At 37.8% G+C, this 24,260-nt stretch overlaps 2 protein-coding genes across 4 annotated transcripts in view; one reads left to right on the top strand and one right to left on the bottom strand.

The window, feature by feature from the left end:
* The window catches only part of LOC125844769 (tubulin-folding cofactor E), a 375,181-nt gene that overhangs the window by 192,700 nt on the left and 158,221 nt on the right, over nt 1–24,260 (bottom strand). The gene's annotated exons all lie outside the window — the stretch shown is intronic.
* On the top strand, nt 258–22,656 carry LOC125845728 (uncharacterized). Its single transcript, XM_049525264.1, has 3 exons — nt 258–396; nt 466–795; nt 22,577–22,656. Exons 1-3 carry the CDS (start codon nt 258–260, stop codon nt 22,654–22,656), a joined length of 549 nt encoding a protein of 182 aa, XP_049381221.1.

The raw sequence follows: 24,260 nt of genomic DNA, 5'->3' as shown, positions 1-24,260 counted from the left end.
GGTATAACCAATGGAAGGAAGGGAGACTGGAAGATGTGGGTCCTCTTGATTGGGAGAAGTTTAAGGCTGCCTTTCTTGATAGGTTCTTTCCCTTTAAGATGAGGGAACCAAAAGTGCTTGAGTTCATCAATCTTCATCAAGGAAGTATGAGTGTGAGGGAATATGCTTTGAAGTTCACTTAATTGTCTAAATATGCTCCAGCAATGGTTGTTGATTCAAGGTCCAAGATGAGTAAGTTTGTTTCAGGTGTGTCCGAAATGGTGGTTAAAGAGTGTTGTACCGCCATGCTCATCAATGACATGGACATCTCTCGTCTCATGGTTTATGCACAACAAATCGAAGAGGAGAAACTTAAAGAAAGGTCAAGGGTAACAAAGAGGGCTAAAACCAGTTATGGTAATTTCTCACATGCAAGGTCCGATGGATATGGTCGTCCTAGATTTTGACAAGGGTTTTCCGGTCAAGGTTCCTATAATGCCCCTTCTAAATTCAACAAAGAGAGGGTGTATAACCCTAAACCTCAAGGAGGGAATAATGGTGGATCTTTATTGCCTAGGTCTACTTGTGTTAAGTGTAGCAAGAAGCATGAGGATAAGTGTCTAGCCGGCACGAATGGTTTCTTTAGTTGTGGTAAGAGTGGTCATAAGATGAGGGATTGTCCAATGCTTATGGCTAAGGGAAGAGAGGGAAAGCAAGCTCCTTCTAGTGGTTTGGGTTCCAATGCTCCCAAGCAAAACCGATTATATGCACTCCAGACTCGTGGTGACCAAGAGGGTTCTCCAGATATAGTTACCGGTATGTTGAAAGTTTTCCAACTTGATATATATACTTTACTTGATCCCGGTGCTACCTTGTCTTTTGTGACACCATATGTGGCTATGAGGTTTGATGTTCTTCCGGATGTGTTGTTAGAACACTTTTCTGTTTCTACCCTTGTCGGTGATTCTATTTTGGCTAGGAAGGTCTATAGAAGGTGCCCCGTCTCCTTGTCCCATAGAGTTATTCTTGTTGATTTGGTAGAGCTTGATATGTTAGACTTTGATGTTATCTTTGGTATGGATTGGTTGCACTCTTGTTATGCTTCTATTAATTGTAGAACTCGTGTAGTCAAGTTTCAGTTTCCAAATGAGCCTATCCTAGAGTTGAAGGGAGGAAATTCTATGCCTAAGGGTCAATTTGTCTCTTATCTTAAAGCTAGAAAGATGATTTCTAAGGGTTGTATTTACCATCTTGTTAGGGTGAGTGATGTAGATTTTGAAAATCCTACTCTTGAGTCGGTACCCATTGACCTTTTCCCAGATACGCAACCTATTTCTATTCCTCCTTATAGAATGGCTATGATAGAACTAAAGGAGTTAAAAGAACAATTGAAAGACTTATTGGATAAGTGTTTCATCCGATCGAGTATCTCTTCATGGGGTGCTCCAGTTTTGTTTGTTAGAAAGAAGGATGGTTCTCTTCGTATGTGTATTGATAATCGTTAGTTGAACAAGGGGACTATTAAGAATAAGTATCCTCTTCCAAGGATAAATGATTTGTTTGACTAACTTTAAGGAGCAAGTTCTCTAAGATTGATCTTCGATTGGGTTATCACCAATTGAGGGTGAAGGGAGATGATATTCTGAAAACATCGTTTAGAACCTGATATGGTCATTATGAGTTTTGGGTAATGTCGTTTGGTTTGACTAATGCTCCGGCGACATTTATGGATTTGATATATAGGGTGTTTAGAATACCTTGATATGTTCGTAATTGTGTTCATTGATGATATATTGATTTATTCGAGAAGTGAGGATAAGCATATGGATCATTTGAGGATTGTGTTACAAGTTCTCAAGGACCAACAACTCTTTGAAAAGTTTAGCAAATGTGAATTTTAGTTAAGGTCCATAGCTTTTCTTGGTCATATTATTGCAAGTGAGGGTATTGAGGTAGATCCAAAGAAGACAGATGCGGTCAAGAGTTGTCCTAGACCTCTAACCCCTTCAGATATTAGAAGTTTCTTGGGTTTGGCCGGTTACTATAGAAGGTTTGTTAAGGGATTTTCTTCCATTGCCTCTCCTTTGACGACTTTGACTCAAAAAAAGGATAAGTTCATATGGTCTAAAGCTTGTGAGAAGATTTTCCAAGAGTTGAAAGATAGACTTACTTCCGCTCCGATGTTGACTTTACCGGAAGGTACGAATGGTTTTGTGGTGTATTGTGAGGCCTCTAGGATTGGGTTGGGATGTATGCTTATGCAAAATGGTAAAGTTAATGTCTATGCTTTAAGGCAACTTATGTTCCATGAGAAGAATTTTCCTACCCATGACCTAGAATTAGCGGCGTTTATTTTTGCCTTAAAGATTTGGAGGCATTATTTGTATGGAGTTCATGTTGATGTTTTCACTGACCATAAGAGTTTGCAATATGTGTTCAATCAAAAGGAGTTGAATCTTCGCCAAAAAAGGTGGCTTGAGATATTGACGGATTATGACATAAGTGTTCTCTATAACCCCGGTAAGGCGAATATGGTGGCAGATGCTCTTGGTCGGATGTCTATGGGTAGTATGGCTCATAGTGATGATAATAGGAAAGAGTTGGTACGAAATGTTCATAGATTCTCCCGATTGGGAGTTCAATTAGTAGAATCTACCAAGGGTGGTGTTATGGTTCATAATGGTGCAGAATCATTTTTTTTTTGTGGATGTGAAATTTAAGCAGGTCTTGATCCAATTTTGGTTGACTTGGAAGAAGCGGTACTTAAGAAATTCATTGAGGCTTTCTCCCAAGGGGGAGATGGTGTCCTTAGATATCAAGGTTGTTTGAGTGTTCCAAATGTTGATGACTTGAGGGAACAGATCTTGTCAGAAGCCCACAGTTCTCGGTATTCCATTAACTTGAGAGCCACCAAGATGTTCCGTGATTTTCAGGATATCTATTGGTGGAATAGGATGAAGAAAGATATTACGGAATTTGTGGCTAAGTTTCCTAATTGTCAACAAGTGAAAGTTGAGCATCAAAGACCGAGAAGTTTGTCCCAAGACATTGATATTCCTAATTGGAAGTGGGGAGATTTGAATATGGACTTCATAGTGGGGTTTCCCCGCACTAGGCGACAACATGACTCAATTTGGGTTATAGTAGATCGGATGACGAAATCAGCTCATTTTACTCCCGTCAAGGTTTCCTATTCGGTGGAAGATTATGCCAAATTGTATTTGGAGTTCCCTTGTCCATTATTTCCGATCGTGGTACTCAATTCACTTCTCAGTTTTGGAAGTCTTCCCGAAAGGGACTTGGCACTAAGGTTAAGCTTAGTACGACTTTTCCATCCCCAAACCGATGGGCAAGCCGAGAGTACTATCCAAACTTTGGAAGATATGTTGAGAGCTTAGGTGATTGATTTTAAGGGCAATTGGGATGACCATTTGCCATTAATTGAATTTGCCTATAATAATAACTATCACTCGAGTATTGGTATGGCTCCATTTTAGGCTCTTTATGGTAAGAGTTGTAGATCTCATACAGATTGGTTTAAGGTGGGTGAAGTTGATTTGATAGGTCTTGAGTTAGTTCACGAGGCTATAGAGAAGGTTCAACTTATTAGAGAAAGGTTGAAAATGGCTCAAAGTTGACAAAAGTCATTTGCCGATGTTAGAAGAAGGGATCTTGAATTTGAGGTTCATAATTGAGTTTACTTGAAAATCTCACCAATGAAGGGTGAAATGACGTTTGGTAAGAAAGGGAAGCTTAGTCCCCGTTTTGTAGGCCCATATGAGATTTTGAGACGTGTTGGTAAGGTTTCTTATGAACTTGATTTGCCTAATGAGTTGGCATCAGTGCATCCGGTTTTCCATGTCTTCATGTTGAAGAAATGTGTTGTTGATCCGACATCCATAATTCCTTTAGAGGGTTTGGGAGTTAAGGAGAATCTCTCTTATGAGAAGGTTTCGGTTGAGATTTTAGACCGACAAGTCAGAAGTTGAGGAACAATAAGGTTGCTTCCGTGAAAGTGTTATGGATAAATCATTTAGTTGACGGTGCTACTTGGGAGGCCAAGGCCAATATAATGTCCCGATATCCTCATCTCTTTCGTTCTACTCCTACTCTAGCTCGAGGTAATGAGTTCCTCATGGTTTGTTCTTTGTTTTGCAGTCATGTGTGTTCTAGCTATTCCCATGATTTTCTTATATTATGCATGTTCATGAAAAACTTGTGTTTTGAAAGAAAATGAGTTTATGTGATTGATTTTTCTCATGTTGTTGTGCATTGAGTATGAGTTGCATATAGACTTCATGAGTTGAATTGTTGAACATGCTTTAGCTATGCTGTTGAGTATGAATTGCATAAAGGCTCCATGAGATTGTGTTGAGCATGCTTTTAGGTTGGAGAAGGTAGTTCCTCCTTGACTATGAGAAATCTGAAATTTCATGCATATTGGTTTGATAGGTCTAGTTCCTACCTTCCTTATGATGCATTGAGTATGTTTAGAATGGAGTCAATGTTTTCTCCTTGGTTATGTGCATTTTGATGAGATTGCATGCATGCTGGGCTGCTAGTATTGAGTCTTTCCTCTTAAAAGGTGTCTAAAATCCCATTCGAGGATGAATGTTCTCAAGGGGGAGATATTGTAACACACCGTATCCGAAAAAGGGAAATGAAACAACTTTTGGAAAGTTGCAGGTGCCAACCACGGAAGCTAACCATAGCTCGTGGGTAGGACCACAGACTGTACTGTAGTCCGTGGATTGGCCACCCTGCCAAGTCAACAAAGGCTCAGGACCACGGCCTAACCTACGTACCGTAGGCCAGACCACGGTCCGTGGTTCACTGGCCAAGATTCATGTTTCTGACCACCATCAACGGCCATGCAAGAAAGTCCGTCGTCCTGACCATTGTCTGTTGATAGTGATCATGGGTCAAAGCTAGCAGTTAAGTTTTAGGGTTGGTTGGGGCTTTTCCTAATTAATCTGGCCTACTACTATGTCGTTTTTCCTAAGTCTAGAACCCTTATATAATAATTTTTACCCCCAAATTTCCCAATAGAAATCATTCTCTCCAAACTCACCAAAAAGAAGAACTCTCAAATATTTCTCTCTTTAGAACTTGAAGAAGAAGAAGGATTCACCTAGGGTTTCAAGACAAAGTCTCAATTCCTCTATTAAATATAAGCATTAGGACTAGAGGTGTGATAGTTTTCATCCCTGGATTCCTTTCATCCATGGAGTTCCCAGCTTCTCCTATTTTCAAAGGTAAAAATCCCCAATTGAGTTAACGGTTTCTTCAATTACCATGGGTTCTCTTGATTATTGATTTAAATGATTGAATTATGATCTCTTATTCATGAATTGATTATTTATAATGATTTTATGATGTTTCCCCTATGAACCCATGTAAACCCCATGTTTTCCAAATTATGATCATATGATGTGGGTTATTGATTATGAAAGAGGAGTTTATGAAATAAAGCTTGAAGTGATAGAATCAGATGAATTTATGATGAAATCCCTATCTAATCCTTGATTTCAAGATATGGTGATTGAAAGTAGGCTTTGAACCTTGAAAGGAAAAGTATGAGATTATGCATGTTTTTATGAAACCTATAAGTATGCTTTAAGGATCCTTTGAGAGTAAAGTATCAATGATGATGTTGTTGTTGTGTTGTTGAAAGGACATTCTCAAAAACACATACAAACATGATTGTGAAAGGTTTTCTCACATAATAAGGATTCGAAGATTGAAAGTCTTTCTCACCTAAATGAATCAAAGACAAGGAGCTATCCTAATGAACTTAGCTTGGATTGGCAAGATGACATGCTTTCTATGAATAATCAGAATAAGTAAGAAAATACTATTCCATGGGATTTATGCTTAGCACCGAGAAGATATTGAGATGGCAGCTTTCCCGTTAGTAGAGGTAGGGTTTCTAGTAGCAATCTCCTTATCCCTTACTAATGTGCCCCCATAGGATGATTGTCTAGATAGACATTAGCTAGTGGATCCACTTAAGCTAGAAGTTCATGGTCCTTACCTTGGCAATTAGGACAACCCTTTTCGGTGTGGGAGACACCGGGGATCATGTTATAGCTTACATGATCTCTATGTCGGTTAGGGTTATTTCCCCATATTAATAATGAACTAAGGTTACTCAAGGAGTATCTCACATGTGTTCAAAGAACTTAAAGATGCTAGCTTGCATTGACTATGCTTTATGAAGTATGTTTCCTAACCTTCTAATATCATGTTTTAACTTGGTCAATTGCATGTCATGAAATGAAATGTCCCTTTTTGCATGTTTTANAAAGCTAGCAGTTAAGTTTTAGGGTTGGTTGGGCCTTTTCCTAATTAATCTGGCCTACTACTATGTCGTTTTTCCTAAGTCTAGAACCCTTATATAATAATTTTTACCCCCAAATTTCCCAATAGAAATCATTCTCTCCAAACTCACCAAAAAGAAGAACTCTCAAATATTTCTCTCTTTAGAACTTGAAGAAGAAGAAGGATTCACCTAGGGTTTCAAGACAAAGTCTCAATTCCTCCATTAAATATAAGCATTAGGACTAGAGGTGTGATAGTTTTCATCCCTGGATTCCTTTCATCCATGGAGTTCCCAGCTTCTCCTATTTTCAAAGGTAAAAATCCCCAATTGAGTTAATGGTTTCTTCAATTACCATGGGTTCTCTTGATTATTGATTTAAATGATTGAATTATGATCTCTTATTCATGAATTGATTATTTATAATGATTTTATGATGTTTCCCCTATGAACCCATGTAAACCCCATGTTTTCCAAATTATGATCATACGATGTGGGTTGTTGATTATGAAAGAGGAGTTTATGAAATAAAGCTTGAAGTGATAGAATCAGATGAATTTATGATGAAATCCCTATCTAATCCTTGATTTCAAGATATGGTGATTGAAAGTAGGCTTTGAACCTTGGAAGGGAAAAGTATGAGATTATGCATGTTTTTATGAAACATATAAGTATGCTTTAAGGATCCTTTGAGAGTAAAGTATCAATGATGATGTCGTTGTTGTGTTGTTGAAAGGACATTCTCAAAAACACATACAAACATGATTGTGAAGGGTTTTCTCACATAATAAGGATTCGAAGATTGAAAGGCTTTCTCACCTAAATGAATCAAAAACAAGGAGCTATCCTAATGAACTTAGCTTGGGTTGGCAAGATGACATGCTTTCCATGAATAATGAGAATAAGTAAGAAAATACTATTCCATGGGATTTATGCTTAGCACCGAGAAGATATTGAGATGGGAGCTTTCCCGTTAGTAGAGGCAGGGTTTCTAGTAGCAATCTCCTTATCCCTTACTAATGTGCCCCCATAAGATGATTGTCTAGATAGACATTAGCTAGTGGATCCACTTAATCTAGAAGTTCACGGTCCTTACCTGGGCAATTAGGACAACCCTTTTCGGTGTGGGAGACACCGGGGATCATGTTATAGCTTACATGATCTCTATGTCGGTTAGGGTTATTTCCCCATATTAATAATGAACTAAGGTTACTCAAGGAGTATCTCACATGTGTTCAAAGAACTTAAAGATGCTAGCTTGCATTGACTATGTTTTATGAAGTATGTTTCCTAACCTTCTAATATCATGTTTTAACTTGGTGAATTGCATGTCATGAAATGAAATGTCCCTTTTTGCATGTTTTAAATGTTTTATGCATGGCTATCATACTTGGTACACTGTTTTGTACTAACGCATACTCTTGCCTACATTTTCCCCAAATGTAAGGTTTGATATTGAGGGTTCTCAATTTTGTGGCTAGAGGTTGGCTTAATCGATTTCCTGAGCTTTGGTGAGTCCTCATGCTTCGAGGACGGATTTGATTGTTTTAGTTTTTTTCTTGTATTTCACTTTTGGACATGATGTATGGGCTAGGCCCAATTTCATTCTATTGTATTAGATGGCTATGATGAGACAAAGAGTTTAGACTTCCGCTTTCTTGTATAAAAATGTTTGGACTTGAAATATTGTTTTACTTCCATTGTTCTATTTCTTATGTTATGAATGCTAAGTGGCTTGTATGGAGCCGTTAGGGATCTTGTACACCATGTTACATCTAGGGTATACCCCTGGGTCGTGACACTTAGTATGACCTTTCATCCTTAAACCAATAGGAAATCAGAGCGTACTATCCAAACTTTGGAAGATATGTTAAGAGCTTGTTTGATTGACTTCAAGGGTATTTGGGATGATTATTTGCCTTTGATTGAGTTTGCATACAATAATAGCTATTATTCAAGTATTAATATGGCTCCATTTGAGGCTATTTATTGTAGGAGGTGTAGATATCATATAGGTTAGTTTGAGGTTGGTGAGGTTGCTTTGATAGGTTCCAAGTTTGTACATGAGGTTATGGAGAAAGTTTGGCTTATTAGAGAAAGGTTGAAACTGACTCAAAGTCAATAAAATTCATATGCCAATGTTAGAAGAAAGAGATCTTAGGTTTGATGTTGATGATTGGGTTTACTTGAAAATTTCACCTATGAAGGGTGTAATGAGGTTTGGAAAGAAAGGTAAGCTTAGTCCTCAATATGTAAGCTCATATCAGATTTTGAGGCTTATTGATAAAGTTGCTTATGAGCTTGATTTGCCTAAAGATTTAGCATCGGTACATCAGGTTTTCCATGTGTCTTTATTGAAGAAATGTATTGCAAAATCTAACATCTATTGTACCATTAGAGAATCTTGGTATAAAGGAAAGTCTTTCTTATGAAGAGTTCGGGTTGAGATTTTAGACCGACAAGTTTGAAAGTTGTGGAATAAAGGAGTGTGACCTGTAAAAGTGTTGTGGAGAAATCAAATGGTTGAGGGTGCTACTTTGGAGGCTGAGGTCAATATGATGTCTCGTTACCCTCATCTTTTTCTCTCCATTCCAATTCTAGCTTGAGGTATTTAGATCCTCATGGTTCATCCTTTTGGTTTCATGTGTCTTAGTCATTCTCATGTTTCCCCATGCATGCATGCTCATAAAAAATCTTATTTTTTAGAATATGATTTAGCTTGACTGATTGCTTTATGATTATGAGCAATTGAATATTATTTGCATGTATGCCTTATGAAATGATGTTTTGAAAATGTTTTAGCTTGGAGTTGAGGTTCCTCCTTGATTATGTGAATTTTGATAAAATTGCATTCATGTTGGGTTGTTAGTTTGTCTCCTACTCTTTTCATGCTAGACTGAGTTCCATTCGAGGATGAATGTTTCCAAGGGGGAGATATTATAACACATCGGACTTTGAAAAAGGTAAAAAGTGAGTTAATGGGAAAGTCCACAAGCCAAAAACATGTCAGGGACCCTTCATGGAACCCTAAACAGTCTGTTTAGGGCTCCACTAGTCGTTTAAGGCAACTGGACTGGCCGTTTAGGACTTCTAAGACTTAGGGTTACCTGGATGGCTCCCTAAATGACCAGTATAAGTTGTAAGGACCATTCATGGCAAGCTTCCCACCCTTCCAGGGCTGCCAAGATTTGGGGTCACCTGGAAAGGACCCTAAATGGCCAGTGAACATTTGTATGGCCCGTTTAGGGATCCTATTAGGCAACTTGTCAGCTTTTGAAGTTAAGGTCATTTTGGTATTTCCCCCCTATGTGTTTGGTACCTAACTTATGTTGTTCTAACCCCTATTTCAAGATCTATATAAGAGATTTAAGTCCTAAAACTACCCATTCTAAATATTTCACCTAATTCCTAAATTTCCCTCAAAGATCAATCCCAAAATCCTCTCTAAGGCTAAGGAAGAAGAAGCTAGGGTTTTACTTCAAGAACTCCAATTCACCATAGTTATTTGGCCTTGATTACTAAGGTATGTTAGTATTCACCTATGAAGTCCTTTCCTCTACAGGGTTCCTAAAATCTTCAAGTTTTACAAGTTAGAATTCTCAATTCAAAGTTAGGGTTTTCTTCAATCATCATGGGTTCTTTTTTATTACGATTCAATTACTTGTTTCCTATATTCTAATGCATGAATTGAAAGTATTTACATGATTTTGAGTTGAATTCATATGAACCTATGCACGATTCATGATTTTTAGATTATAAAAACATGATGAAGCTTATAAATTATGAAATATGAATTTATGAACATATATGCATGCTTTTATAAAGTTGATGTACATGATTTGACGATGCGTTGAGATTTAAGTATCAATGTTGTTGTTGTGAAAGAATTTCTCACATACCACTAAGAAGATGATTGTGAAAGGTTTTCTCACATAAGGTATCATTAGGTTAAAATGTTTCCTCACCTAAGTTGAATCAAGATTAAGGAGATATTCCAAAGGAACTTTAGCTTGGTTTGGTTGTTTAATTGTGCCCTTCCATGGATGATAATATGAATATGATTAGTGATTATTCTGTGCAATTTATACTTAGCACCGAGAGGATATTGAGATGGACGCTCTCATGTTGGTAAATTTCGGGTCTCAAGTAGCAATCTCTTTGCTCCATAACTATGTGCCACCGTAGGATGTTGTCTCAGATAGACATTAGCTAGTGGATCCACTTTAGCTCAAACTCATGGTTCTTACCTTGGCAAGTAAAGACATCCCTTTTCAGTGAGGGAAAGACACTGGATTCCATGTTATAGCTCAGATGGGTTATATGGTAAATTTCCCATAATAATGAACTAAGGTTGCTTTTAAAGTATCTCACAAGTGTTTTAAAGATGTTAAGCTTAGTTANAACTCATGGTTCTTACCTTGGCAAGTAAAGACATCCCTTTTCAGTGAGGGAAAGACACTGGATTCCATGTTATAGCTCTGATGGGTTATATGGTAAATTTCCCATAATAATGAACTAAGGTTACTTTTAAAGTATTTCACAAGTGTTTTAAAGATGTTAAGCTTAGTTACTTTTAAAGTTTCTCACAATTGTTTTAAAGATGTTAACCTTGCATTGACCATGATTATGACTTATGTTTTCTAAACTTTTATCTTATGATTTAGGTTGGTTATTCCATGTCATGTAAAGTACTTTTAGCATGATTTCATGAGTCTTATGCATTTCTATTATACTCAGTACATTCTATCTACTAATGCATATACTTGTTCCTACATTGTTTCACTAATGTAGGGTCCAATGCTCCTACCTCTCAAACTTATGGATAGTTGATCCATTTGTATTTTAAAATTCATGAGTCGTCATGATCTGAGGGCCGAGAGAATTTTATAGGTTTATGTCATTTCAATTTTTACAGACTCTATACGTGGTGTACAGATTACGTCCCAACCACTTCCTTTGATGTAAAATCGATGGCTTATTGAGACTTATGTTAGACTTACGCTTTGTCAAACTATTTTATGATATACGACTATTTCATTTGAAATCTTTATTTCTATTATCTTGCATGATATATGCTAAGTGGCTTGTGTAGGACCTCTTGGGGTTCTATACGTCATGTTATGCCTAGGGTATACTTTGTGTCGTGACATGGACTTAATCAAAGGCAAATGATCATCCCAATTACCCTGTAAATCAATTACACAAGATCTTAACATATCTTCTAAAGTCTAAATGGTTCGCTCGGCTTGTCCATCAGTTTGCGAGTGGAAAGCCATTCTAGATTTCACTTGATTACAAGAGCCTTCTTAAACGACTTCAAAAATTGAGATGTAAACTTAGTGCCAGATTTTGGACAAGGGAACTCTATATAACCTTATTATTTCCCAAATATAAATCTTGGCATACTCTTCGGCTAAAAAGATAGTGAACCAATTTTGTCGTTCCATCCACAGTAACCCAAATTGAATCAAACTGTCTACGAGTGCGGGGTAAACCCGTGATGAAGTCCATATTCAAATCTTCCCACTTCCTCGTAGGAATACTAATGTATTGAACCAAACCTCTCGGTTTTTGTGATGCTCAACTTTCACTTGTCGATAATTCAGACATTTAGCCACAAATTCAACAATATTCTTCTTCATCCCATTCCACCTATAGACTTCCCGCAAATCACGGTATATCTTGGTGTCTCTAGGGTGAATAGAATACCGAGAATTATGAGCTTCTTTTAGAATTTAATTCATCAACTCATCAACATTTGGAACATATAATCGACCTTGATATTGAAGGATACCATTCCCTCTTGGGAGAAAGCCTGAATGGCTTTTTTGGAAACCGACTTCTTCAACTAAACTAGTACTGGATCAAGATCTTTCTTAGCCTTCACATCCTATACAAAAGATAATTTGGAACCTTTATGAATGACTACACAACCTTTATTATAATCAACCAATCGAACACCGAATTGCACCAATCTATGAACATCACGAACTAACTCATTATTATCATCCTCAACATGAGTAACACTTCCCATTGATAATCGACTTAGAGAATCTTCCACCACATTCTCCTTACCAAGATGATAGAGGAAACTCATGTTATAATTTTTCAATAACTCTAGACATATCTTTTGGCGAAGAATCAAATCCTTTTGAGTGAGCACATACTTTAAACTCTTGTGGTTGGTAAATATATCTACATGAACATCATATAAGTAATATCTCCAAATCTTTAAGGCAAACACTACCACCACCAAATCCAAATCATGAGTCGGATAATTCTTTTGATGCACTTTCCATTGCCTTGAAGCATAAGCAATGACTTTCTCATATTGCATGAAAACACAACCAAGAAAAATTTGTGAAGAATCACAAAAAACCATAAAACCATTCAATATTTCCGGTAATGTCAAAATAGGGGCCGAAGTGAGTACATCCTTCAAATCTTGGAAACTCTTCTCACAATCCTCCAACCATAGGAATTTTACTTTCTTTTAAGTCAATGTCATCAGAGGTAAAGCAATAGAGGAAAATACTTCCACAAATCTTCTATAGTAATCGGCCAACCCCAAAAAACTTTGTATTTCTAAAGCGGACAGAGGTCTAGGACAATTCTTAACCGCCTTGTTTTCTTAGGATCAACTTGAATACCTTCACTGGAGATAATATGGCCAAGGAAATCAATGGACCTCAACCGAAACTCACACTTTCTAAGCTTAGCATACAATTCATGATCCTTAAGAATTCGCAATACAATCCTTAAATGCTCAACATGCTCATCCTCATTCCGTGAGTAAATCAAGATATCTAAGACAAACACAATCACAAACATATCAAGATATTGCTTGAAGACCCTATTCATCAAATCCATGAATGCCATCGGGGAATTATTCAAACCAAACGACATCACCAAAAAATCATAATGACCATACCGAGTTTGAAAATTCGTCTTTGAAATATCACTCTTCTTCACCCTCAATTGGTAATAACCCGACTGGAGGTCAATTTTAGAGAAGTAAATCCTCCTTGGAGTTAAACAAATACATCATTAATCCATGGAATAAGATGCTTATTCTTAATGGTAATCTTATTCGCTTGTCGATAGTCAATACACATTCAGAGATAACCATCCTTCTTTCGAATAAACAACATCGGAGCACCCCATGGAAAGATACTCGGTCTAATTAAACCCTTATCCAACAAATCCTTTAATTGATCCTTTAAATCCTTAAGTTCTACTGGGTACATATGATAATAAATAATAGAAATAGGTTGTATATCTAGGATAATGTCTATACTGAAGTCTATTTCCCTATCGGGAGGAATACTAGGAAGATCATCTGGAAACACTTCCAGAAACTCATTTACAATCATAATTCTGAATATATATACCTACCAGGAACAAGATGATAAATGCAATCCTTAGAGATCATCTTTCTAGTCTTTAGGAAATATATAAATTGACCCTTAAGAACATAATTTTCCCCTTCCCATGACATGATAGGTTCATTCAGAACCTTGAAAGTGACTAATTGGGTCCTACAAACTGTGGAGGAATAACATTCATGAAGCCTATCCATCCCAAGAATAACATTAAATTCTAACATATCAAGCTCTATAAATTCAACATAAGTGACTCTATGAGAAAAGGAAATAGGACAATTCTTATAAAGTCTCTTAGCCACAATTGAATCACCAATATGAGTAGAATTAGTAAAGGGATTAGAAAGGATTTCAGGAACAACATCAAATTTCACGGCCACATAAGGAGTAATAACTGATAATGTAGCACCCAGATCAATAAAGCATAAACATCAAGATGAAAGACTTTTGACATACCAATAACAACATCCAGGGTCTTCATGATCATGTCGAGTATGGAGAGCATATAATTTCTTTTGCTTTGGAGCACCTGAACTGGAACTACTAGGCCAAGCTTGTCTACCTTCCCTTCTCTTAGTAACAAGAAATAGGCATTCTCTCATATTATGACCATTTTTTCCACAATTAAAGCAATCATCCATACTGGCCAAACATTTGCCCTCATGCTTCTTGCCACACCTAGTGCAAATAGACATAGAATATCCACCACCATTTATTAAGGCTTAGGGTTAGACTCCCTATCTTTTTTACACTTTTAGTTGGGAACATTGAAAGAACCTTGACCGAAAATCTTTTGCTAAAATTGAGGAGGCCCATGTCCACTAGACCCAGAATGAGAAAAGCCACCATCACCGGTCCTTACACTCTTGGAATTTTTTGCCCTTTTCCTGTGCCTTTCCTCTTCAATTTGTTGGTCATGCATAGTCAAATGTGAAATATTCATCTTGTTAATCAACATGGTGGTACGATATTCCTTGACAACCATATCAGAAATACCCGACATGAAATTATGCATCCTTGCTCTAGAGTCGGCAATCATAATTGGAGCATACTTAACCAATTGAGTAAACTTCAAGGTATACTTCTTCACACCCATATTTTCTTGATATAGATTAATAAATATAAGCACGTTTGCTTCTCTGATTTCAAGGGGAAATAAACAATTAAGAAGATCTTCTATGAATTTGTCCCAATCAAGAGGATCCACATCAACAGCCCTCTCTTTCTTCCATTGGTTGAACCAAAATACCGTTGAGTTGGTAAGCAACCAATTTTGTCTACTCCACCATATATAATCCTACAATTCCCACTATCTTATACACCTCATCAATGAACTCTTGAGGATCCTCATCAACCTTGAAACTTTGGAACTCCGAAGGATTCATCCTAGTCAAGTCCCTTATCCTTGTCGCTTCCATACCCACATTTGGGTTCATGGGAGCAATGAACTCTCTATTATCTTGGGCCGTCATAGCTTAAGCCAACACTTGAAAAGTGGCTCGAAACTCAGTATGATTTACTTGCTTGGCCAAAGGATCAATCGAAACTTGAGAAACCTTGGGCTTCACATTCTCACCCCCATTCCTTCTCACGTAAGTTCTTCGAGGGGCCATATCCTGAAAAGCATCGGGCAAGATTTAGGAGAATGGTCTTTCTAGAGATGGACTCTATGGCACACCTTTAGACTAATGAAAGAAGTAAAGTTTCCTAAATATTTTGTAGCCTCCTATTCATAAATTTGGCGCACTTCACACTTATGAATAAGACTCTACTCAACGCAACTTGTTAGACATCCTAGGATCTTTTTTAAAACCTTGTGCTTTTGAATATCATGTTTTTCATGACCTAAAGTACACCCTAGACATGAATGGTGTATAAGACCCCAACAGGCCCTAAACAATCTACTTGACATACATCCAACACAACATAATAGAAATTACAAGAATTTAAGATGAATGTATCATATCATAAAAGAGTTTGACATAAAAGCAGAAGCCTAATCATAGTTTCAACAAGCCATTTTAATATATCAAAAAAAGTGGTTGGAACGTAATCCGTACACCACGTACAATGTTTAAAAACTAAAATATAAGAAATCAAGTAATGTTGACATGGTCCTCGAAACATGAGAACTCACCAACTCTTCGAACTTCAAATAGCCAAGAAACTAGCCACGAGTGGGAGGAGGAAGATCATTGGACCCTACATTTGTTTTAAAATGTAAGCACAAGTATGAATTAGTACATGAAATTTACTAAGTATGAGGGATATTCCTAAAACATGAAACATGATCATGTGGGGACATAATCAAAAACATAATATGCATGACCAAGCATAACATAGTAAAATTTATTAAAGAAGATGTACAAATCATGAACATGGTCAATGCATTTGAAAATCATAAGAAAAGATTCATAAAACCTTCAAAACTTAGTTCATTTTGTAGGATATTTATCATTAACTGACATAGATCACGTGATCTAAAGTGTGGAATCTGATGTCTTTCTCCCACACCGAAAAAAGGTGTTTTTACTTTCCAAGGCAAGGACCTTAATATCTAGCTTAGGTTGATTCACTAGCTATGTCATTTAAGATAATATTATGAGGGCATGCAGTTAGGGAAAAGGATATTGTTATTAGAGACCTGACATCTACTAACGTGAGAGCCTCCATCTCAATATCCTCTCGGTGCAAAGTATAATCCCAACAAAATATTCATAAACATAAACATATCATAAATATAAATAAGCATAATTAAGTTACTAATTCAAGCTTAAAACATCATATAGAAACTCCTTAAACCATGTGTGAGAAAACCTTGCACTAATCATGATTCCTTAATGTAAGAAAACCTTTCACAATTCATACATATGTGAGAAAATCCTTTCACAATTAATTGATCCTTATTTTAAAGAAACCAAGATCATAAAATATTCTTTAAAGTAAATCATGCATAACTTTCATGAAAACATCAGTCATAGATTCATAGCTTCTTCATAAATTCATGTCTTTAAGAGTTCATAGTCAAAATCATGAAATGCATGGGTTTATAAGAGGTCAATTGGAAAGCATTTAATCGAGTGAAAACAATCATAATAAGATCAAAATCAAATAATTGAATCAACACACTTAGAACCCATGAAGAATTGAATGAAAACCTAATCAATTTGATTGAAACTAAACTTGGAAAATTTATAAATCTTTGGAGATCAATGGGTGAATGGAACCATTGATGAAACCCTACATATACCTTGATAAATAATCCCAAAAAAAATGGAGGAATAGGACACTTAAAGCTTGATACCCTGGTTTTCTTCTTGGAGTTGAGAGAGAATTGAGGAAGAAGAATGTGGATTGGATTTAGGGATTTAAGTGAATGAGAGAGTTGGGGTAATTTTTGGGATAAAATGGTAGTTATAGGAATTAAAATTAGGGTCAAAACGATGTAGTATATATATATAAAATGAATTGGACAAGACCCAAATACCCTTAAACAAATAACTATCAGAGATCCATACGATTGGGACCTACAAATCGTAGAAATTCCTTCAGACCGTACTGGTCAACAGTAGGTCAAGTTACTGAGGCCTCAAATTGGTAAAATTCCTATGACACCCTTCTATGGACTATCCACATTCCTACAGTCCGTAGACATCAACTTTAACCAAAAAAAATTCACCAAGTCTAGAGTACCCCTATGGAACCCATCTACTGCAACACCTCGGATTCAAAAAGGGAGAAAATATTATCTTTTTTTCAAAGACTTGGAGTCAGAACAGATGACACCATCCAAGGACCGTAGGTGGGACGACGGTCTGTAGGTGGTGGCGTGGTCAGTAAGTAAAAGTTTTCCAAAATTTCAAGTTTCAGTACTTTTTCGACGGTTCTCTAGGAAGGCCCGTTATTTAATGCACGAGTCATAGGTAGGTCTCGTAGTTGAGTCCCGGACTTAGAGAAATTCTAGGATCAAAAGTTGAAACCTACGGTTGGGACCCACGGTCCATAGGTGGGACTCGTAAATCAAGGTCCAAAGACTGGTCTCTAAACTCCAAACGACAACCAACCATATGATTCGTGGTCTGACCAACGGACCATAAGTTGTGTCATCGACAAGTGTCGGCAATTATTTTCTTAGGAGATTTTGGGTATTTTCCTAATTATTCTAGCCTAATACTATGTTTTTTTACCCTTCACCTAATGCCCTATATAAGTGTTTTAACCCCAAATTTCCCTAATTGAAATCATTTTCTCAAATTCTTAAAAGAAGAACAAGTCTTCCTCTCAAAAATATTTCTCTATCTAAGAAGCTTGAAGAAGAACGAATCAACCTAGGTTTTCAAGTCAAGCCTCCAATTCCACCACTTAAGGCAAGCTTTTGGCATTGAGGTATGATAGTTTTCATCCATGGAGCCCTTTCCTCCATGGAGCTAATAAATTCTCCAATTTACACATTTAGAAATCCCCAATTAAGTTAGGGTTTTTCTTCGAGACATGGGTTCCTTTCAATGTTGATTTTACATAATTGATTTATGGCCTTTTATGCATAAATTGATATAATCTCATGATTTTAAGATGAATCCCCATGAACCCATGCTTAAATCATGTTTTCTAGATATTGAAGATTAAAAGTGGGTTTTGTACTATAATAGGTAAATTATGGAATTATGCATGTTCTCATGGAATTGATGAGATATGATGTAGATTTCTTTGAGAGTAAAAGCATATATGTTGTTGTGGTTAATTGTTGTGAAATGATTGCTCATATAACTACCTCATGCATGAATTTGAAAGGTTTTCTCACATAAAGGATTCTAAGGTTGAAAGGCCTTCTCACTAAAGAATCGGAGAAATTCTAAAGAAACCTAGCTTGGATTGGTTACTCTATTGTACCTTTCCATGGATGACATATGACTTAGCTTGGATTGGCAATCTGATGCGCCCTTCTATAGATAATAAGGACAAGTTAAGAAAATGACTATTCTGTGTTGATAGCTCACATGGTCTTATATGTCGGTTAAAGGTAAATCTCCCACAATAATAAACTAAGGTTACTTCAAGAAGTATCTCATATGTGATTTTAAGATGATGTTTATTTGCATTGACCATGTTTTATGACTTATGTCTTCTAGCCCCTTTTATATCATATTTTAGCTTGGTCATTGCATACTATGACTATATCCCCTTTCCCTTTAAGCATTTTTTTTCAAATGTTTTATGCATGGTTATCATATTTGATACGTGTTTTGTACTAACACATACTCTTGCCTACATTTTCTCAAATGTAGGGATCGACCTTAAGAATTTGCACTTCCGTGGCTAGGGATCTCATATAGATCTTGAAGATAGGTGAGTCCTCATGTTCTAAGGACCGAGCTTGATTTCCCTTTTTGTCTTTAATTTTAACTTTCTTTTTGGAACTTTATGTATGGACTACGTCCTGATCATTTCTTATGTATTAGATGGCTTTGAGACGATGTTTAAATTTATGCTTTTCTCTATAAAACTTTTATATGTTGAAATTGTCTTTTAATCTCTTATATTCTATCATCTTGTATGGGGCCTCTCAGGGTATTATACGACATATTACGCCTAGGGGCTACCTTGGGTCATGACAAACTTGTTTATAAGAGCACAAGGTTTAAAAAGGTCGTAGGAAGTCTTATAAGCCACGCCGAGTAGAATTTTGTTCATGAATGTGAAGTTGATGTTTGCGTAATCAAGACACAACTTCCAATTCAAGTGTCTACGATCGTTGATGCTTATCGTGACCAACGACACTGACCTACGGTATGAGTGTCGACGATCGTCGATAATAAAGTAACACGACCAAGGGTTGGGGTCATGTCCCAAGGGAACAATTTTGAGAATTAAGAACCAAATAGAATTTCATTCAAGTTAGTAAGACATTTGCAATAAAACACATTGTAAATTAAAGGGGGTGACACAAAAGTGTCAAATATCAAAAGGGGGTTTTGTAACAAGTATTAAAACAACAAAATAAACAAGAAAATCAAGTATGGGGAAAGGTTCTTGGGATGTGACCGCAATACAAGTTGAGATAAATTATTGGATACATGCTTTTGCTAGGAAATTTGCAAAATAATAGTGACTAGGATAAGCTTTAAATGGAAATAAGTTCCATATCGGGCAACTTACCCCGTTTCAAATGCGTTCCTCTTGGACACCCATTTGCCGCATGAAGACCAGCCTACGCCTTACCCCACTCACTCTCTCGAGCTGAGTGTTAGGATATGGGACTAGGGCTCACCCTCTCGGGCTGAACCTCATGGTGACCCACTCCTTAGGCCATTAGTCTAGTGGTTTTGGTTTCGCGACTCCCCTCTCGGGCAAGCCGAAAACACATGGGTGGATTTTTATTTGGAACTACAAACCCTTTAGATTAAACCACAACCACTAGGTGAAATCACCATTAAAATACATCTAACCTATCAGCAAGCATGACCCAACAAGAATATCAACCCATATTTGCTAAATCACACCCCAAGAATGGGGGTTTCTAGCCACACATCAAGAAATAAGAAATTATTCCTAGCATGATAATGAAATCAATTGGGTATAAGAAATTAAACCTTAAATTAAGCAAAGAAAGATGAATAGAGAAGACCCACTTCCAACTTTAGGAAGAAGAACTCCTTTCTTCAAGACTCCACAAAACCCTCTCCAAACTTGAGAAAAATATATTAGCTAAAGTAAGTTTTAAAGTGAAAATAATAATAATAATTGTTCCAGACTTGTCTCACCTAAGACTACAATTCTAAATAGTATTTATAGTTTTCACAGATTATGCTGCGGAGGATTGTTCGGCGACATTAGTTGAGATCGCCGATGAACTCGGCGATCCGCCCTTTGGTCAGTGTCTTGACTTTAGCATCCTTGCATTCTAGATCATTGGGTAGTACGGCACTGCTTCGCGGAACTTATCGGTGACTCACCGACTGCTCCTTTCCTTGCCTTTTGATCCACTTCCTTCAAGGCTTCGCGTACTGGAACGAAGGGCAGTTCATGTCATTTCAGTGACTCGCCAAGTTAAACTCGACGATCTCCAGGATTCCATTTCTTGTTCTTTTCAGCCCTATTTGCTCCATTTTGCGCCTAAGTGTCCATGCTTCCACTAAAACTTCAAATACCTGAAACTTCAGCATTTTAATCAGGTATTGAGATAAAGCAAGCATTCAAGGACACTATTTCCATTAAAATAAAGCCCTAAATGAGTCCAATTTGTGGACTCATCAACACCCCCAACTTAAACTTTTGTTTGTCCTCAAGAAAACACAAGTTCAGCCGTTCAAAAAGGGTGCCTCAAACAGTGCTACACAAGACGCAATTTACTTATGCAAGGATCAATTGCGTACTCAAAGATTCAAATTGTGACACACCATCACCAAAGATTCTCATGCTCGCAATACTTGCTACTTCTGCAAGTTCAAGCTTAACAAAAGTATCTAAATGCCCTCACACAAAGAATGATTCCATATTCACACACGGATATGAGTCAATTTAAGATCAGGAATCAGATACAACGCTCACACTCAAAAAGAGGAACACAATGCATGATTTCACCCATAGGTTTTCCCTTATTTTCCAATTGACTTTCGATCCAACTTACTCAAGATAAAAAAGGTCTTTCTAAGGCTTTTAATGGGGCTGAGTGCAAAGGTATGGTCATTTAGGCTCAGTGACTTTCATCCTCGTGAGATGTGATGTTCTCAAAATATCCTCTTCCTTTCCTTTCTCAATTCTTCTTCTAGTGCTCATAAGTCATCCTATTATTCGTTCTCCATGTATTGCTTGGAAACCCAGTTTCTTTTGCACTTTTATTCCACGACTTTCTTTTTCTTTCTTTTCTTTTCTCTTTCTTTTTCTTTTTTTTTAATATGGAGGGTTTCCATTTTGTTTTGCAATACAATAGGTTCAGGAGACTTTCTTGCACTTCTTGACTCTTCCTTTTCCTTTTCACCACACCCCCAACTTAGACTTTTGGCCTAAGTTGGCTATTCACTAAACCATAAATCAAGAGGATTATAGGTAGCGGATCAAATAAGGTCTAGGGTTTATCAAGGTTCTTCCAAACAAAGGTAAGGCTCAAAGGGTGTTCAAGAGAGTTTCACACGCTCACATGTAGGCCACAAAAAGAGGTATATGTCAAATTGGCTCATACTCTTTAAAATTTTCTAAGATCATCTCGAGAGTAAACCTTTCTAAATCAATCAGACTAACAGGGAAAATTCTAGGTTTATTCATGCAAGGTTCAAAGTAAGCTAATCACACAAGGCATCGATACTTCAGTCAAACAAGACTAGACACGTTTGCTAGTGTGCAATGGTCCTCACAAGAAAATCAATTCGATAAATGGCTAGTCACAACGACATGCAAATAGTGCACATATTGTCTATGTAACTTCATTTGCCCTCGCCGTAGCCATGCATTCATGTTTGTTCAATTGAAAGCACTATTCAAGTCATCGGTATTGATCAAAATCGAGACTTAAATTTTTGCAAAAGAATAGCCACTTTCAACACAAGAGGTGGCGAAATTTCTTTCGAAAGATCAAAATTGTTTTTGCAATTAAAACAACAGGAGCCATCAACTCAAACAACCACAGAAAAGTAATATTTAAAACACAAATTAAAATAGACAGCCCAAATATATACAGAACAAAATATGACTGTCAACACAAAAGGTGTGGGCCTCACCCCACCACAAATGAAAAAGCGTTTGTCCTCAAATGCAAGTTATAAAAATATACCAACAAGTAAGATAGGAAAAGACAACACGAGAGAGGTAAGGAAGGGTCCTGTCTATCCAGTCTCTCTATCTGTCAGGGCCTGAATATGGGCATCGATGTTTGGTATATCTATCTGGTCACATGTCTTAGTCTCGAGAGTAGCCTTAGACATACTAGCAATGCCAGATCCACTGGGAGCTGCTGTGGATGGCTTAGCTGGCACTGTTTGAGTTACCGATTACACAACCATCTCCACAAGATTTGGCAAGTCTCTAAATATGATGTCCTCTAGGCTCTCGCTCAGCACCTTATCGTGCACTACTACCTGTTCTTCATGGGTCTCAATCTCCGACTCTGCATGCCCTGCATCATCCTTCTGCGCGTCTCCAGGAGTGGTCGGGGCAATCCCGTAGGTTTTAGGGATATCTGTGTCATCTTCACTTCGCATCAGTGTTGTGAAGTCGATGGCTTTCAGATAGGCAATATCCTTCTTCAGCTCGGCTATTTCAGCTTTTAGGGCAGAAACCTTAGGTGTCTTCCATATCTGCTCTCACAAGCAGTGACTCTGGCAGTCAGTTCATCAACAATGTTTCTGACAGGGGTTAGTGCAGTTAAGATGGCTCTGTCAATCATCTTTTGGACGGATCTCTTTAATCATGTCACCCTAACATCCGCCGAGTAGGCTACCCGTCCCATTTTCAGGATCATGGCCTAAGTGATCCTGGAAGGCTGGGCTGATGATGAAACACCTGGGGCTTGTGAGGAAGAGGAGGGAGGATCGAGTATACCTGATGGCTCATAGGTTGGAGTATGCGAATATTTTTCTGCTGGTAATGCATCAACATCGATTTCTGGAGATGTATCTGTTGGGGCTGCCCTCCTCCTGTCAATCTCCTCTTGTGGGAACTCGGCCTTTATACGCTTAATGTCGGTGGAGGAAGATGGGGTAACCTCAACATCCCTCGTAATGTAACGTGGTACTCCAGCTCGCCAGCATAGCTAAGTGATAAGTACAGGAAATGGTAGAGACGTCTGTGTTTGCTTGGCCCTCATCGCCATCTCCTGTGAAACCAGCAATCCCAGGTCGATCTGCCTCCTGGACATGATAGAACCAAGGCAATCCGCCTTTGGATGACGCTGAATGGACTCGTTCTGGGATGACATGATAGTGTTACTGATGAACCCAAACCAATACCGAGAGGTGGTGTTCATATCCTTCTTCTCTATGGGGACTCCCACGCCCATCCACCTCGGGGTGGTGTCAGAGATCATTGGAGCTAACCAACCCTTTAAATCATCGAGAGATGGGGCAATAGGCAAACCATGGTAGGGAAGTACCGAGTACAGTGGTCATCCCAATACAACATTTATGTGTTTGTTGTGACACTCTACTTCCTTGCCTCTAACCATAACCGATTTCACTGGTCGAAAATCATTGGCCTTCTTTCTGCTTTTCAGGACCAACTCCCCATAGGCTAAGTAGAATTCCCGGACCCAGAAAGGTATGTAAGTACCCCGTGGCCTAGTGAATTGCTCAAACTTGTGATACCTGAGCGTGTCAAGCACCTCAGCATGCTTACCTTCCAGGCCTTCCACAGATAGCAATTTTTCTTCGAGAATGGTGCGTAAACCATCTCCTTTTATTTTGTTCAGCAATCTCATGGAGGTGGAACTATGGGAAATGCAGGAGCCACTGGGGGTGGTGTTGGAGTTGGCACTGGTGCAGTAGTAGGCAAAGTGACAGCTGAGGGGGTGCTAGTGGTTGTGGACTGAGAACTGGCACGAAGCGCTCTCCTTCGGTCAATCAGATGCAATTCATCCTCTGTTCAACAAA

The sequence above is a fragment of the Solanum stenotomum genome, chromosome 11 (assembly GCF_019186545.1).
Source record: "Solanum stenotomum isolate F172 chromosome 11, ASM1918654v1, whole genome shotgun sequence".
Classification (NCBI taxonomy): Eukaryota; Viridiplantae; Streptophyta; class Magnoliopsida; order Solanales; family Solanaceae; genus Solanum; species Solanum stenotomum.
The sequence above is the reverse complement of the archived record's forward strand: the minus strand, read 5'-3'. Positions and strand labels throughout refer to the sequence as shown.

Coding starts and splice junctions, on each gene's coding strand:
- LOC125845728 (XM_049525264.1), top strand. CDS start 258: ATGGTGGTTAAAGAGTGTTGTACCGCCATGCTCATCAATGACATGGAC. Junction 397..465: donor GAGGGCTAAAACCAGTTATG/GTAATTTCTCAC, acceptor TTTCCGGTCAAG/GTTCCTATAATGCCCCTTCT. Junction 796..22,576: donor TTCTCCAGATATAGTTACCG/GTATGTTGAAAG, acceptor CACATGTCTTAG/TCTCGAGAGTAGCCTTAGAC.